Source organism: Staurois parvus, unplaced genomic scaffold (genome assembly GCF_062004578.1).
Source record: "Staurois parvus isolate SC_StPar_1 unplaced genomic scaffold, SC_StPar_1.0 ptg000974l, whole genome shotgun sequence".
NCBI lineage: Eukaryota > Metazoa > Chordata > Amphibia > Anura > Ranidae > Staurois > Staurois parvus.
In genome coordinates this window covers 236712-252864 of record NW_028318770.1, presented here as the reverse complement: position 1 = coordinate 252864, position 16153 = coordinate 236712, and the positions used below count along the sequence as shown (strand labels likewise).

At 44.1% G+C, this 16153-nt stretch overlaps 1 protein-coding gene across 4 annotated transcripts in view; it reads right to left on the bottom strand.

The window, feature by feature from the left end:
• Positions 1 to 16153, bottom strand: part of RECK (reversion inducing cysteine rich protein with kazal motifs) — a 449691-nt gene that overhangs the window by 380782 nt on the left and 52756 nt on the right. For all 4 annotated transcript variants that reach the window (XM_089657195.1, XM_089657193.1, XM_089657194.1 and 1 more), the window contains exon 2: positions 10126 to 10184. In XM_089657195.1, coding sequence (XP_089513321.1) covers positions 10126 to 10184 — 59 coding nt within the window. The remainder of the gene's footprint in view (positions 1 to 10125; positions 10185 to 16153) is intronic.

The following is a 16153-nucleotide window of genomic DNA, read 5'->3' as shown; positions in this document are numbered from 1 at the left end:
CCTGCTCTGGGAGCATTGGGAAGGGTAGATAGAGGACACAGGTACCCCCATCATCCCCTACGTCCTCGAACTGCAGGAGCAACTGACCCACCTGGCTGCCATGGCCCACGGCCACCTCCGGGTGGCCCAGACATGCCAGAAGGTATGGTACGACCGCAAGGCACGTGGTCGCGAGTTCACTGAAGGGCAGCAGGTGCTCAAGATAGTCCCCAACCCCCAGAACAAGCTCCAGCAAACCTGGGAAGGCCCCTACAAGCTCCTTCACAAGTTAGACGACACTAGTTACGTCATTAGTCTCGACGCCCGCGACCGCCAGCAGCGCACGGTTCACATCAATATGTTGAAAGAGTACCATGACTGGACTCTGCCCGTGCTAGCCGTCTGGCTCACCTCCACAGGCGAAGCGGATGAGGGAGCCCTGCCCGACCTCTTACAAGCCACCAAGGTCACCACCCCCTAGATCAGATCCCCACGGGGGCTCGGCTGAGCCCCCGCCAGACGGCTCGGATGCGGACCGTGCTAGCGGAGAGGGCCGTCACCTTTTCGGCCACCCTGGGCCGCACCGGATTAGCCCTCCACCACGTGGAGACTCACAGTCAGAAGCCCGGGCAGAGCTCTCAGAGATGCTCCAGCTGGGCATCATCCGACCCTCCTGCAGTCCCTGGGCCCTGGTGGTGCTCGTTCCAAAGAAGGGAGCACCCGCTTTTGCGTGGACTACTGGAGGTTGAATGACTACACCGTCAGTGACGCCTACCCCATGACCCGCATAAACGACCTGCTGGACCATCTAGCCAGGGCCCGATACGTTAGCACCCTAGACCTGAGCAAGGGCTACTGGCAAAACGCCCACACGCAGGAGGGCGTTGAGCGCTCCGCCTTAATTACCCCGTCCGGCCTGTACGAGTTCCTAGTCATGCCCTTTGGCATTAAAAACGCCCCTGCCACCTTTCAAACGGGTCGTGGACCAGCTACTAGAGGGATGCCAAGAGTTTGCGTGTGCCTACCTAGATGACATAGCCATCTTCAGCGACACATGGGAGGAGCACCTGGCCCACGTGGGGGCCATCCTGGACCACATCTGTGGGGCTGGGCTGACAGTGAGACCAGACAAATGCCAATTGGGAATGGCTGAGGTACAGTACGACAGGCACAGAGTGGGGGGGGGGGGGGGAACACTGAAACCTGAGCCAGCCAAGGTCCAAGCCATTTCTGACTGGCCCACCCCCCAGACCAAGAAACAAGTGATGGCATTCCTCGGCAACGCCGGCGAATGACCGTAAATTTGTACCGAACTTCAGCTCCACGGCCCAGCCTCTGACCGACCTGACCCGGAAAAACAGTTCCAGGATGGCGAACTGGACCTCGGCCTGTGAGTCCGCCTTCCCTGACCTCAAATCCGCCCTGGCAAGCAACCCCATCCTGGCCGCCCCTGACCACAACATACGCTTCCTGGTGCAGACAGACGCCTCCACCTACGGCCTAGGGGCTGTCCTCAGCCAAGTCAACGAGGCTGGGAAGGAACATCCCGTTGCCTTCCTCAGCCGCAAACTACTGAACCGGGAAGTTGCCTATGCTACGCTGGAGAAGGAATGTCTGGCCATAGTCTGGGCCCTAAAGAAACTACAGCCCTACCTGTATGGCCGGGAGTTCACCATCGTCACCGATCACAACCCCCTCACATGGCTGAACAGGGTGTCTGGGGACAATGGGCGCCTCCTTAGGTGGAGCCTCGCCCTCCAGCTGTACAATTTCACTATTCGATATAGAGGGGGAAGCCGGTTGGGTCCCCCCCTTGCCGGCACTTGTGAAATGGAAGGGGGAGGAGTGTCACAGTGCCGGCAACTCTGCCACTACCAGAGGGGACAGGATAGCGAGGTTAACACCTCTCTGCGGAGAGGTGCAAACCTCCTGCAGAGAAACACGTTCCCGGCATCGGCAGCGCGGGTATGAGGAGTCCCCGCGCTTGCGAATGCCTCCGGACAAAGGCTGCGATCACGAGAGTGTGGCCAGTGTCCAGGGGTGTGCCTCGTTGCCGGGCAATGAGGCACGCCGCCCCCGGCTCACCCCTGTTGCCAGAACGACCAGAGAGCGTCCTGCATCAGTTTAAGGCGCTGATGCCAGGCTCTCCGATCATCCATTCCGCTGTGTATTCACGGAGGGAGCCCAGCTGTGGCAGGACCCTCGTGACCAGACTCTGCCTGAGACCTCCAAGTCTAGGGGGAGATCGCACACACCTGCCTGAGACCCCAGCTAAGGGGGGGGGGATTGCCTGCTACCTGCCTGAGACCCCCAAGCCTAGGGGGAGATCTCCTGCCACCTGCCTGAGACCCCAGCTAAGGGGAGATTACCTGCCAGCTGCCTGAGACCCCAAGCCAGCCTAAAGGGAGAGGCCACTTGCCTATTCCCGACCCCAACAGGTACCTGTGTCCTACTTTCGTATCCCTGGGAGACCAGGCACCCTGTCGGATCCGTGAGCATATGCTTTTCCCTGTTTTACTTGAACTGTTCCCGTGTTGACCCCCTTAGTCCCCCTGTTGGATTACAATCTGCTACAGAGACTTTTTCTTTGCCCCCCCGTACTGGACTACAAGTGTTTTAGCCCCTCCTTGCTGTTCCCCTACCGGCGAGTGTCACCCTCCCTGCGAACCCCCCTATTGAGTGACTGTCATCCTTTTTTGTCTCAATAAAGCTTTGTGCGTTTGCCATCTACTCTGTGTGTTCTGTCCTGCCTACCCTCTGTCACAGTGGCATTAATTACTTTGAAACAAAAAATAAACTCTGTGCAAACCAATTAATAGAGCATCTGGAATTAAAGGAAATAGTATCCAACATTTCCAATATCTAAAAGAACCGAGCACCCAATCGACCATCCAACTATGATAGGTTAACCACTTTCAGCTAACCACTTGCCAACTTTCACATTCCTCTCTATATGTAAAAAAACATTTTTTTTCCTGGAAAACGACTTAGAATCAAAAACATTATATATATTATATTTTAATCAGAGGCCCTAGAGAATAAAATGGTGGGCTTTGCAATTTTGTATGCCACACGGTATTTTGTAAAATATAAAAGATATTATGCAGAGTAAATAGACGCCTAACATGTCATGCGTTAAACATTGAGCACACTTGTACTATGGTACTTATAAATCTCCATAGGTGATGCTTTAAAAGCCTTTACAGGCAACCAGTTTAGAGTTATACAGCGATACCTCACATATGTGGGCAATTGTCGTTTATGTATGCATGTGGGACCAACACGTGGGTTCACCATTGCATGCGAGCACAGTAGAACATGGCGCTCTAAAAAATGTTTTTATTTTTATTTATTTTATTTGAATTTTACTATTTTTTTCGCTGTCTCTTTAAAAAAATTTAATCAATTTTATAGCTATCACAAAAAATGTAAATATCAATAAACAACAATAAGCAGTGACAGGTCCCCTGTACTGAGACATTTGGGGTCTATTAGACCCCAGATAGTCTCCTCTGCCCTTGAAAGCATTGGATCAAACTTGTATCGGTTTGATCTGATGCTTTCACAAGGTAAAACTAGCTTGTAAACAAATACCTGAAACCATAAGTGACAAAATCCTCATCATTTCTGGTTTCTAATGTGACACAGTGAGAGGAGGGGAATGACAGCCGTTCCAATCACTGTGTGCCCAGTTAGATGTCGCCGAGCTCATCCTTCCCAGGCTCCCCAATCACTAAGGAGAGCCTGGTAAAAGCGATGGTGGAAGGTAGGGGAACCCCCTTCCTTGGCCTGTAAAAGTAATCCAGCAGCTCTATAGCCTCTCTTATTCCTTTTACTTTGTACAGAATTTCAGGATGTAAAGAATGATATCTCAGTCACCACCACAGCGATGACCAAGATATTACCCTTCCCATCCAAGGACGATCAGGTACGTCCCATGGATGGGAAGTGGTTAAAAACAGATCTAATGCTGACCATACGTTTGTAGTTTATTTTCACTGAATGAAGAAAAAATAACATTATTCTATCCACACAAACAAGGTTTTTTTCCTACTTGTCCATTTGATAGACATCTATCCAATGATCAACTTCTGTCAAACGGTCCCTGCATTAAGGTAAAAAAATTTTTAGGCAACAGTATCTACCCCCTATATTTACCAGAGTCCTCACTCAATCCAGCACTGTGCCCATTTGTAGCGGCTCTCTCCTCTCACAGCCTTTGCCAAGCCACGCGGTCTGTGTCTATGAACACAGGCAGCACTGCTTGAGATCGAGCCTACAGGTGTGCCCCCATAGCAAGCGGCTTGCTATGTGGGCTCAATCCGAAGAAGAGAAGCTAGGAGCACTGGCAGAGGACCTGAGAAGAGGAGATTCGGGTCTTCTCTGTGCAACTGTATTTTTACAATCACTTTAAATGATTGTGAATCCATAGCCTCTTGATCTCCCTGTAATTAAAAGCTGGTAAACAGTCCCGAGCTCTAAAGCTAAAAAAATACAAGAAACATCCAGTCCCTGCTGAACTGGCCAAATTTCAATCCATCTATGGCCATAAGTTAACCCTAATAAGCCCTAATTAATTCCTTCAACCTCTCCCCCACTAAGCTACTATTTTACTGCTTTTTAAAAAAATATTAACATTTTTTTACCATTATATTTCAGACTTTTTTTTTGTTATTTTACATGCTAATTTTTTCAGTGTTGCATAAAAAAGCACCTTTCTTCAGTTCCAAATAACTTTGCCATGCTTTCGTGCCAAAAACATCAATGTTGTGTTATTTTAAACTGGATAAACTTTAAATTAAAATGAATATTGCTTGGTAGATACTCCGGGATATGCATAAATTGGGAGAAATCAATATTATTTCCTCTTGTGCCGGGACCTTTGCCTGCGATTTCCTTTGCCCCTATTAGATCGGTCTCCAAATTTAAATATTTGGGTGTGACGGTGCAACGCGACTTGACGAAATACCTTTCGGACAATCTTCATCATCGCCTATAACATTTGCAGACTAAATGTAATGCCTGGTCTTCCCTTCCTATTAGCACCATAGGCCGAGTAAATCTATTTTAAAATGATATTTCTACCTAAGTTTATCTACTTTTTTCGGCATACGCCGATACAAATCCCACAGTCCTTTTTCTGTCGTGTGGATGGTGTTGTCTTTGTGTTTCTATGGGTTGGGAGGACCCCTAGACTTTCCCAATCTACCTTGCACTTATCCATTAATCGCAGCGGCCTGGCACTTACTAAGCTGTTTTTTTACTATTGGGCAGCTGTTCTGGTCATGGTGCGCTGGTGGCTCTCCCGGCCTAGGGATAATGCAGCGGTGGTCCTGGAGGCAGCGATATTGGGCTCATATGCGGAACTTAGTAACCTAGTTCATAGAGGTCCGAAGTCCAACTCGGCCATCACTATTCCCATGCTAACGACCCTGAAAGTGTGGAGGCAGGCTAGGCTTCAGTACAATGCAAGTAACTCCTACTCCCTTCACACACCGCTCTGGGGCAACCCTACACTCCCCCATCTGCACATGATACCAGATCCTGTGGTGTGGGCTCGGTATGGCATCAAAACGTTGAACCATATTATGCCTTGTGGTGTCCTGCTCAACCATGGCTTGCCTACCCGGATGTTTTTCCGATTTTTACAATTGCGACATGCTGTGGCCGCCCAATTTCCTTCTCCCCCTGCCATCCAGACTGACCCTCTAGAAAACTTGCTGTTAAAGGAGGACTTGCCTAAACATTTTTCCTCTCTCCATTCCCTGTTGCTACCCCTATCTACCCCTAGAATTCAGTCTCTTTACGATAAATGGCACGCAGGCCTTCTGTCCCCCCCTGTCGGAGGATGATTGGGATGATTGTCTTTTGCAATGCCTCCCTACCATGATCTCAGCCATGTACCACGTTACAGAACTTAAATTTATCCATAGAGTATATTACACCCCGCGGCGATTGGCTGCGATATATCCTGATAGATTGGCAACATGCCCTCGTGGTGATATGGCGGTAGGCACGTTTCACCATATGTTTTGGGAATGCACGAAGTTACGTCCCTTCTGGACCGGGGTATTAGATACTATTAACGATGTTGGTAATCTGTTTATTCCCATGGATCCGCTGATTATGTTGTTAGGCCTCCTTGATCTTGTGGAAGCATCTAAGCATTGCAAACTGTTTGTCTTCTATTCTCTATATTATGCTAGAAGAGAAATTTTGTTGGGATGGAAGCTGTCTACACTGCCCACAATCTCGGGTTGGAAGTTGGCAATCAACGGTGCGCTTCCTTTGAATAAACTTACATATATGAGTTGTAATTGTCCAGCTAAATTTGAGTTGTAATTGTCCAGCTAAATTTGATAGAATATGGGCTGGGTGCATGGAGGCACAGGGCCTTATGCTATAATCATTGGTGTTTCCACTTTGAGCTTGTGTCAAGTTTTTTACCATCTTGCCCTTCCTGCTCTTTTCTCTTTAAGCCCTGGCTCACGCTCTGAGATTTTCTTCTCAAATCCTTTCCGTTGTAGGTAGTGCCATCTGAACTGTAACATGTATACGAATGCTGACTCTGCTCAGGATAACAGGTTGAATATGAAAGATTCTCAGCATTGGAAGTTTGTATATACTGTTTATATACTGTATGCCACGAGCTTGACTGTTATCATGTACCTAGCTTTGTTTATACGTTTGTATGATTTCAATATATGCAACTGTTAAAAAAAAAAAATGAATACTGCTTATCCACAGTAAAACTAAATTTTTTTAAACAAACACTGATCAAAATAGAACACATTTAATAATCTATTTACATATTTTTGAATATAAAATATATTTAAAATAAAATATATTTTACATGACAATATTGTCAAAAGAAAACCTAATTTGTCCCCCGCAAAAAAAAAAATTGTGCATTACTTTCGTATCCTAAGTCCATAAGGGTTTTAAAGGTACAAAATTTGAGTTGGTTAAAAAATGTCCAGCATAACATTACCTTTTTTGGAACAATCTAGGAATTTTTCATGGAATATCTTGTTCTGTACTTACTTACCAATGAAGGCTCAACATTATTACAATTCATATTTTCAAATATAGCAGTTTCCCATAAAATGTTACAATAGTATGGCCTTCCAACGTTTCTGAACCTCAAATTCACTTGCAATATAACTGTTTCTTCTTTTTTTTTAGATATAATTGTTTACTCTTGTACAACACTATTATATAATCTAGTAGGGACACCTAGTGGTCCTAACTAGAACTACCATAAATGTCAACTTGCAAAATATCCAAACAATGAAAAAGTGAAAAAACTGATGCTGTTCTGTTTTAACTGAGAACTAAGATTTGATTGAATAGAAAAAAGTTGTTCTCAGTTATTGCAAAGGGAGATTTAAGTCTCCCAGACCTTTATACGCTTTATAAGTCCATTTGTATAGTAAAAGTCTTTTTTTGGTACAGTCATCACCCACATCACCAATACAATACATTTGAATAAATTTCTTCCAAATTTCCAATTTCAAACTCATATATGTCACATGGAAACCATTAATATCAGACAATTCCATTTAGAGGCCTCTAAGTCAGTTTGGTCAATGGATTATCAATAAAATCCATTAGCTGTGATTTAATTCTACAAATAGTTTAAATTGAACTACTTATTGCTATCCATAAAACATATGATTCCTTCTGTTTTATGAATATTGATTGAAATATTGTCAAAATTTTTTATGTAATCCCATTATTCCCCCCCCCCCCCACCCCACCATGTGCTGTAAATTAACATCTTACTGGCAAGCTCGCCGAGCTCATCCACACTTCAGAGATAACCCTGATCTCCAGTAGTGGGCTGCACATTAGTCAGGGGGATCTAGACACACTGACTGTTTTCAGATCAAATGACCACCATGGATAAAGTATAATTCCACGATAAACCTGACTAATCTTAAAGAAGCTCCCTCACCCGTCCTAACACCTATGCTGACTAGCCTGTGTAAGAAAGATTTATATGTACATATTTTCAGGCCACACCGGTCCAGTCATGCAATAGCCCGTGTCAGCCAACAGCAACTGCAGTGGACAGGAGAGAGCTCTTGACAATGGCTGGCAATGCCCGGGAGAGACTACGTTACCAATAGCCTTCCTATTGCCCATCCATTGCCAGTGCTCCCTCCTCTCCCCTGAATCCGTCGTGGGCTGACTCAGGGGAGCCGGATCACATGACAAGACTGGAGACGCTTTTAAATAGGTAAGTATATACAGTACATCTTTCATACAGAGGTTAGTCAGCATAGATCACCACAACTGTGGCCATGTGAGGTTTTGATTATACTAGGACACTAGGTTAAATCTATATGTACACTATATGTAACTAAATTTCATGCAGGAATCTCAACAGAGATTTAAATAATATCAAGGTTGAATATCCATGTGAAAACATTCACATTAAATATATTTAGCTTGAATATATTAAAGAACATTGGGTTTAAACCTTTCTATGGGATTATTATTCATAGGACATGTTCCCTATAAGCTAATGACAGGTTGTAAGTTGGTGCCCATTACAATCAGAAGTATGCAAATTAGTACTTGTGAGCCACTTTGGGCGTGACTTAATTAGTGCTAAGGTTCGCTGACATTACCCACATCCGCATTATATGTGTATTTATACATATTTAAAAAATCACAAATAATAATAAATCTAAACAATAATAATAATTCTTTAGTGTTGTATCTCAACATCCACTCTCATGATTTTCTACTCACTAAATATTAATGTGCTTTGCGCCACATATTAAATATTCAAATTAATATTTCAATCAATATGAAAATCCATACAAATCACTCATCTGTGCCATCTAATAAAACTCAAAATGTGATATTAGTTAAAAAATTTAAATATAAAAAAAAAACTATTCATGAGTCTGTTTATAAATAAATGGTGACAGTCCCAAAACAAATCTTTATTGTGTATTCTTATTGTGATTATGCTATGCGCTCACCTCCTTATAAGCCTAATATTTAGGCATACTTTGCTTTTTGTTCACAATTGGGACCTGGTGTAATCTCTTGTTGCACCGTATACGTGCAACATACGTGTGTAGTGGTTTTGCACAGAGCAGCTCAGATCCTCCTCTTCTTGGGTCCTCCACCAGCACTCCTAGCCCCTCCATGTGCCGCTACTCTGGGTGTCCACTCACATACAGAGCAGTGCCTTGGCCTGGCCCCGCCCCCTCTCTCATTTCATTGGCTCACTGGCTGTGATTGACAGTAGCGAGAGCCAATGGCTCCCACTGCTGTCTCAGCCAATGAGGAGAGGGAGTCTCGGGATAGCTGAGACTCCAGTGCACATTGCTGGATTGAGAGGGGGCTTAGGTGAGTATTAGAGAGGCTTGGGGAGATGCTGCACACAGAAGGTTTTAGAATGCATGAAGGTAAAAAACCTTGATCCTTTACAATCGCTTTAATTATCCTTTTGCCCTGTATTTCTATTTTAAACAGAATGGGGTAAGGGTATACACTTATACTTTAATCTTGAATGCTAGTAAGTTGTCTTCTAACTAACTTCCCGAATAGACCCTGTTCACACTGGACCAGCATACGTGTACACCCAGATGTCTTAGGACACAGCACCTGTTTCCGTGCAGCCGCTTTGTCCCAATAGACATTAATGGAACTGCCTGCACAGAACACCTGTGAATCCCTGTGTGGGTAAACACAATCCTCCAGGGGCATATAGTATTGTATGCCCTGTGTGAACGAAGCCTTACCAGTCTTCTGTTCTCATACAGAAGGAAATTATCTAATGTTAAAATATTTACTGGGCAACATATAAATGCTGTGATTTGTTTATCAGAAATAAACTATTGCATTATTATAATATGAAAAAAAAATGTTTGTCTTCCTCTTGTTTACAAAGTAATTGTGGGAGTTTAGGATACCACTATGTTACTAAAAAGATACATTTCAGACAAAAAGGGGATGTGCATTGTTCTTCAAAATCCCCCTAAAATGAAAGGAACATCAACAGCACTTTATATTTTTTCACTATTGAAAAGGACATAGTATTTGACTATTTCAGGAAATAAGAATGCATGCTATACAAAACAAGCAATCTGCTCTTTATAAAATTATATTTTTACAAGTACTTACCTGTGTACACATTTCCCGACACATTGAGTTGTCCTTTGCCTGATAGCAGCATGAAGAATCTATAAAACACACAAAGCTATACTTAGGTTCCCACACAAATGACTGATATGCATAGTTAAAAAATCTTAACTGCATAGAAAACTAAATTAAACTTCCCTCCTATGATAATATGTTTAACATACAAGTTTGATGTTGAATATTTCCAGCTACCACCTGAATGTTTAAATTATATAGCTTGGATTGAAATTTTTTTTTGGAATCATACTAATCAACCTCAAACTAACTGGAGGAAAATATTATTTTACTGAAAGGGAAGTCGATTCTTGGTATAGACTTCCATCAGAGGTAGTGAGTCAGTCAACAGTAAGTGGCTTCAAACATGCTTGGGGCAAACATAGATCTATACTCAGAAAAAAAAAGTTAACAGAAAAGAAAACATGTACAGTATAAAAAAAAAGAAAAAAAAAAAAAAAGGTAGTTTAGATGGATTAGATTTTCTGACATCACTTTTTTAAAAAAAAAAGTCTTACCTGCAAAATAAAAGGATTACACTTACTCTTGCTCTCACATGCACTGCCAATCTCCACTACCTTTAAATCCTACACTGGCAGTAAAACCAGCATCCGAACATCTACTCCTCCCTACTGCATTCTGTGCTTCCTTTTGCTGACTCCTATGTCAGTAAGCAGTTCGCGACATGTCTTTGACCCTTTGTCTGGACAGTGCTGATTGGCCCTGTGCTGATGTAGCACTACCCTCGTGAAGGCCGTCGTGTTGTGGATACCCTTAAGTTTCTCCTGTACAGCCAGGCAATAGGTATTTCACCCACACACTTGTATCCAAGACACAGTAACCAGTCCGTGATTTTTGTTGTTTTATTAGGGGAATTCAAAATGGATAGGGAAATAGGGATTATGGGATGCCCAGTTGGCTTGAATCAATGAATGGGGGACATTCCCTTCCTATGTTCAAAGACAGATCCTGGACTGTTCTTTTTTTGAAAGCCGTCAATTGTTGTGGATCAGTAGCAACAGTCCTTTATGAGCAAGGCACTAGCACCCCTTCAAAAATCAGATTATCGTCTCGTAACTGCATGCAGAGATGTCCTCTCTCCCCCTGTTCCACAGCCTGCAAACACTGCCAGCCCTCCTGGCTTCTGAGAAGATCTCCTGGGACACGGAAAAAGGATTGAGCCAAGCGTTGTCCTTAGAATGCTTGCTACGTGTGGCAGTCTTTCCCCTTGTAGATTCCAGGGAGCAGGGGCGGACTGACCATTTGGAAACTCTGGCACTGCCCCAGGGCCCCCGGGGTCAGTAGGGGGCCCCATGAGATGCCCCTGGTACCTTTTTCATAGGCATTTTTGAGTTTGGGCAAGGACACAGGGGCCCCATGATCCCATATTGCCCGGGGGCCCCATGAGTTGTCAGTCCGCCCCTGCCAGGGAGTGCTGCTGTACTGCTGTATTCACTCTGTCCTCTTTGCTCTCTGTTGCTCCAGATCTTGATCCCATTCATGCCTCACTGCTGAACACATCCTCCAGAGCCAGCCCGAGCCCAGCCTGAAGCCCCCCTCCAGACCTAAGGGACCCCTCTTAGGCACCGAGTCTCCTCAGCATTCCATCTTCACCTGACTCCTCTGTCAGCCTAACTCTCCCACATTCATGGGCAAGTCCACAATTTTACCAGGGCCTCCAAACCTAGGATTGGCCAGACTCCCATGAACGTGCAGATCAGGTCTCCACCCACTTCTGGAAGGTTCTAGGGTCCTTCAGAGGCAGAAGGAGGCGATAGAGCCACGACCTATTGAGTCATCCAGCTGACATGCAATAATCTGACCTCAATCACAGACTCATACAATTACTATGAGTCTCACACAATGATTTTATCTACAATACATTACACTATTCTAGTAGCACACTAGAGGGTGCTACACTGATCATATGCACCCTCCTAAGAAAAAAAAAAACCGCTCTAGCAATACACACCAAACCGAGCATGTGCAGCTTGCCTCCAAGGCTCTGTTCTATTAGCAGATGGATTGGGGACTGTGGAAGAAGAGGAGAATGAGAGAAGACAGGGTCAAACATCCTTTTTGCACTGTAGAGGTTTAACCCCTTAGGTTCCAAAGTGAGTATAGCAAGCACGCTTTACTGCATATACAGACTGATTTTACTGTTGTGGGTTTAGTAACACTTTAAGCCACTAGATTTATACTAGGTGCACAGAAACACTTAGAACCAGACATTAGATAAAAATGTGTATATAACTATACCTGCATATATATCCATGCATAACTTTAACAAACAATAAATAGACTTACATATATATGTGTATCAAAGAGAAAAGGAGACCTTCAGTGGTGCGCATCTGGAAACTTTTGCAGTGATGTGCGTGAAAATTTTATTAACAAATACAAAAGGACTTCCTGTTCTTGTTTGAAAAGAATAAAAATAGGCTGCAATTGCAGTGAACACCCAATAGATAGCTCCCTAATCAGCATAATAATGTGATATACAGTAAACTCTCTGCCAGGTATAAATATATACAGTACCACTACAAAATATCTTTGAATTACTGTAACATTTAACTAAAAATTTTATATTCTGGAAAAGGAAAACCAAATCTGAGATAGGGTGGAGGTACACTTTAGCAGTCCCGATTAATGATTTTAACCTCTACTTTGTGAACTTTACCATCACCACTGGGAATGGTTTTCATAATAAGACCCATTGGTCATACGTTGCGTTCTTTCATCAAAACAAGATCTCCTATTTGAACATTTGGTTTCTCTTCTTTCCATTCTCTTCTCGTCTTGATAATGCTTGCTTCCAGGATTTTCAAAAGGTAAAAGCATCATTCTGAACTTGCTTTCTTGTAAAGGTCTTTAAAGTTAACTCACAGGTGGTACGAATAGTGCACAAGCCTTTTGAGTCAAGAGCATTGCTGGTGTAAGAATTGCAGGTCTCTCGTGGTCTGTTGAAATGGAAACCAATTGCCTAGTATTCATTTTGGCTGCAACTCCAGGACTGATCTCACGGTCAGAATTTACTTCAGTAAGGTCAAATACCTCAACATCAGGTAGCTGGCATGTGTCTGCATGACGTACGAAATCTCGGCCTGAGAACCAATTGGTATGTTTCAGGTGAGCTGCTTGAAGTAGTCTGGTACTGTGATCTGCTGGGTTCTGTCTAGTTCTAACGTAATGCCACTAATCTGGATTACTGGACTTTTGAATGCGGATTATCCTGATTGAGACATACACATAAAATCTTCTGGAGGTATTATGAATATAACTTAACACAGTTTTGCCGTCAGTGCATGTGGAGCATTCAAGTCAAACCGGGACTTCAACGAGTGGAAACTGAATTTATTTTTTTTTTTACATACTCCCCTGCTACATTTACACACTTATCCCAGTGTTACACTAATGCTTGGAAAGCTTCAGCCTAGAAAGATTTGCCAGTACACCTGAACCATCCTAGGACAACCTGCTTCAATTCGTCATCAGTGCTGATATGTTAGCCTCGTCTCTTGTGCAATTTCATCACAGGTTATGGGTCGATTATCCAGAATCAGGCATGCTACGTGCTGAATGTTCACAGCAATGACTGCTGTGAGCTGGGAACCACCATGGCTGGGATCGTCACTGATGGACGTACGGACGTTTTTTAAACATTTACACCATTCAAATGTCTTACTGCGGCTAGGCTTCTCTTCACCATACTGTACTTGAATTATTTTGTAGATATCTCCTTCATTCACCACTAACACTGTTGTCTGCCATCTTGATTAACAGTCTCTGGATTGGCCCCCAATATGTGCACCACCTATCAGTAATAGGACACACTTGCCATTCACTACGGTGTGTAGTACAGCCACGCTAGCATCCCTTTTTATACCTGTAAAATTAAAATTTCCGGTTTGACTTGAACGTCCTTAGTAGTATTTAACTGAATCAGACTCAAGTCCATTTCTTCAAGAATTGGTCCTGCTAGCTCAACTGCTAAAACAGCTGCATATAACAGGGCAGCACAGTGGCTAAATGGTTAGCACTTCCGCCTCGCAGTACTAGGGTCATTGGTTCGAATCCCAACCACGGCACCACCTGCCTGGAGTTTGCATGTCCTCCCTGTGCCTGCATGGGTTTCCTCCGGGTACTCCGCTTTCCTCCCACACTCCAAAGACATGCTGGTAGGTTAATTGGATCCTGTCTAAATTGGCCCTAATATGTGTATGTGTGAATGTAAGTTAGGGACCTTAGATTGTACACCCCTTGAGGGTTAGGGACTGATGTGAATGTTCAATATATATGTGTAAAGCGCTGCATAAATTGACGGCGCTATATAAGTACCTGAAATAAATAAAATAATTTAACTCTTAAAAGTGGCACTGTGTAGGCTGGTCTTGGAGCTAGTTTAGATTTGCCCATAATAAAGCCTACATGAGATTGACCATAACTGTCAGGGACTGCGGGTCTCACAGCAGCGCACAGGTCTGCACATACGCAGATTGCCTAGGCACACTAATGTGCAGGCACTAGGACCTGGGCGGCGGCAACTGCACCAATGACGGTGCAGGGTGCACTATTTAAACTGGCCAGACAGTAAATAGGTTGCTGCAAGGTCTAGTTCCTGTTACCAGTGTTCCTGTAGTGCGTTCCTTGTTGCCGACCCTGCCTGTTCTGATCCGTGCTGACCTTCTCCTGCTCTGACCCCCGGCTCGTCCCTGACCATCCCTCTGCCTGTAATTTCTGTTATTTGGACCTCCTGTTACTGAACCCAACGTGTGACCCGACTACTTGTCTGCTGCTTTGTGCCGTGCTGTCCCCACTGTTACCGACCCAGCTAGTCTGACCATGCTCACTCCTGACTGTCATCCAACCCGCTCGGACCTGGACCTGTCCACCCCTTCACAGCAGGCTCATCCCTGGCACATACCCTCAGCGGGACCCCTCTACCATACTTGGGTGCATCCAGGGGTCGCGACCTGGTTTCAGTCTTGCACCAAGCCCAATCAGGGGCCCTGGTGAAAAGGCAGACTGGGACTTAGACTCCTGGAGAATCCCGTTCTGTGGATCACTAGAGATCCCGTTGGGTGGAGCCTGACAATAACGGTCTATGACTCTGAGATATGGTACAGCTGCTAACACCACAGTAGAAGCATCAGAAAAACACATACCTCTCTTCGCACTGTAGATGTTATTGATACTGGCACATAGGGTCTAGGAATATTGATCTTCAAAATTAATCAGTCTTCTGTCCATGCTCTCCACTGAGTCTCTCTGTTTGGTGAGAGTGGGGAGTCCCGGTCACATTAATCTATTGAGAGCTCTCTAACTAAGGCTTTACCTTGCATTGTGATTGGGACTGCAAACAGAGTGGATCTTGAAGACTGTTTAGTGTGGCTACGATATCTCTTCAAGTATATGGCCTTGCCTCTTTAGACACTTGAAAGGCAAAAAAACTGCTACTCTGTAGATTCCAACTTACTACTAAACTCTGTTGAAGGGGCAAAGGATTGACACCTAGAAAAAGGTCTTTAACTCTTTAGCTCTGTCATCTACAGGAAATGCTTCCATTACAGAGCTTCTATTGGATGCTACCTTGTGTAGCTTCAGATTCGACCCTGAAAGCATCTCCCTAGCTCTCTACAGGAGGCCTACTGCTTCAGCTTCAGTAGGCACAGATATAAGTCCGTCATTTACATAGAAATGTCTTAAGATGAACGGTTTTTAAATCTTCTCCATACTCACTCGCTTCCTACTTAGCTATTTATCTTAGACTATAAATGTACAGTATATGGAAAGTGAAGGACTATTTCCAAAGACATGTACTTTAATCCTGAACTCTGTTTTTTCTTTGTTGAGGTCATTATCTTGAAACCAAAGCAACCTTGAGTAATTGCAGTGATCATCTCTAGCTATGAAACAGTAAAACATTGGCTGCACATTCGTAGTAACTGCAACTTGCTCTTTGCGGAAACGTATGAGGACCCTTCACAGCATTATTCAAATCAGAGCCACTAAGAAG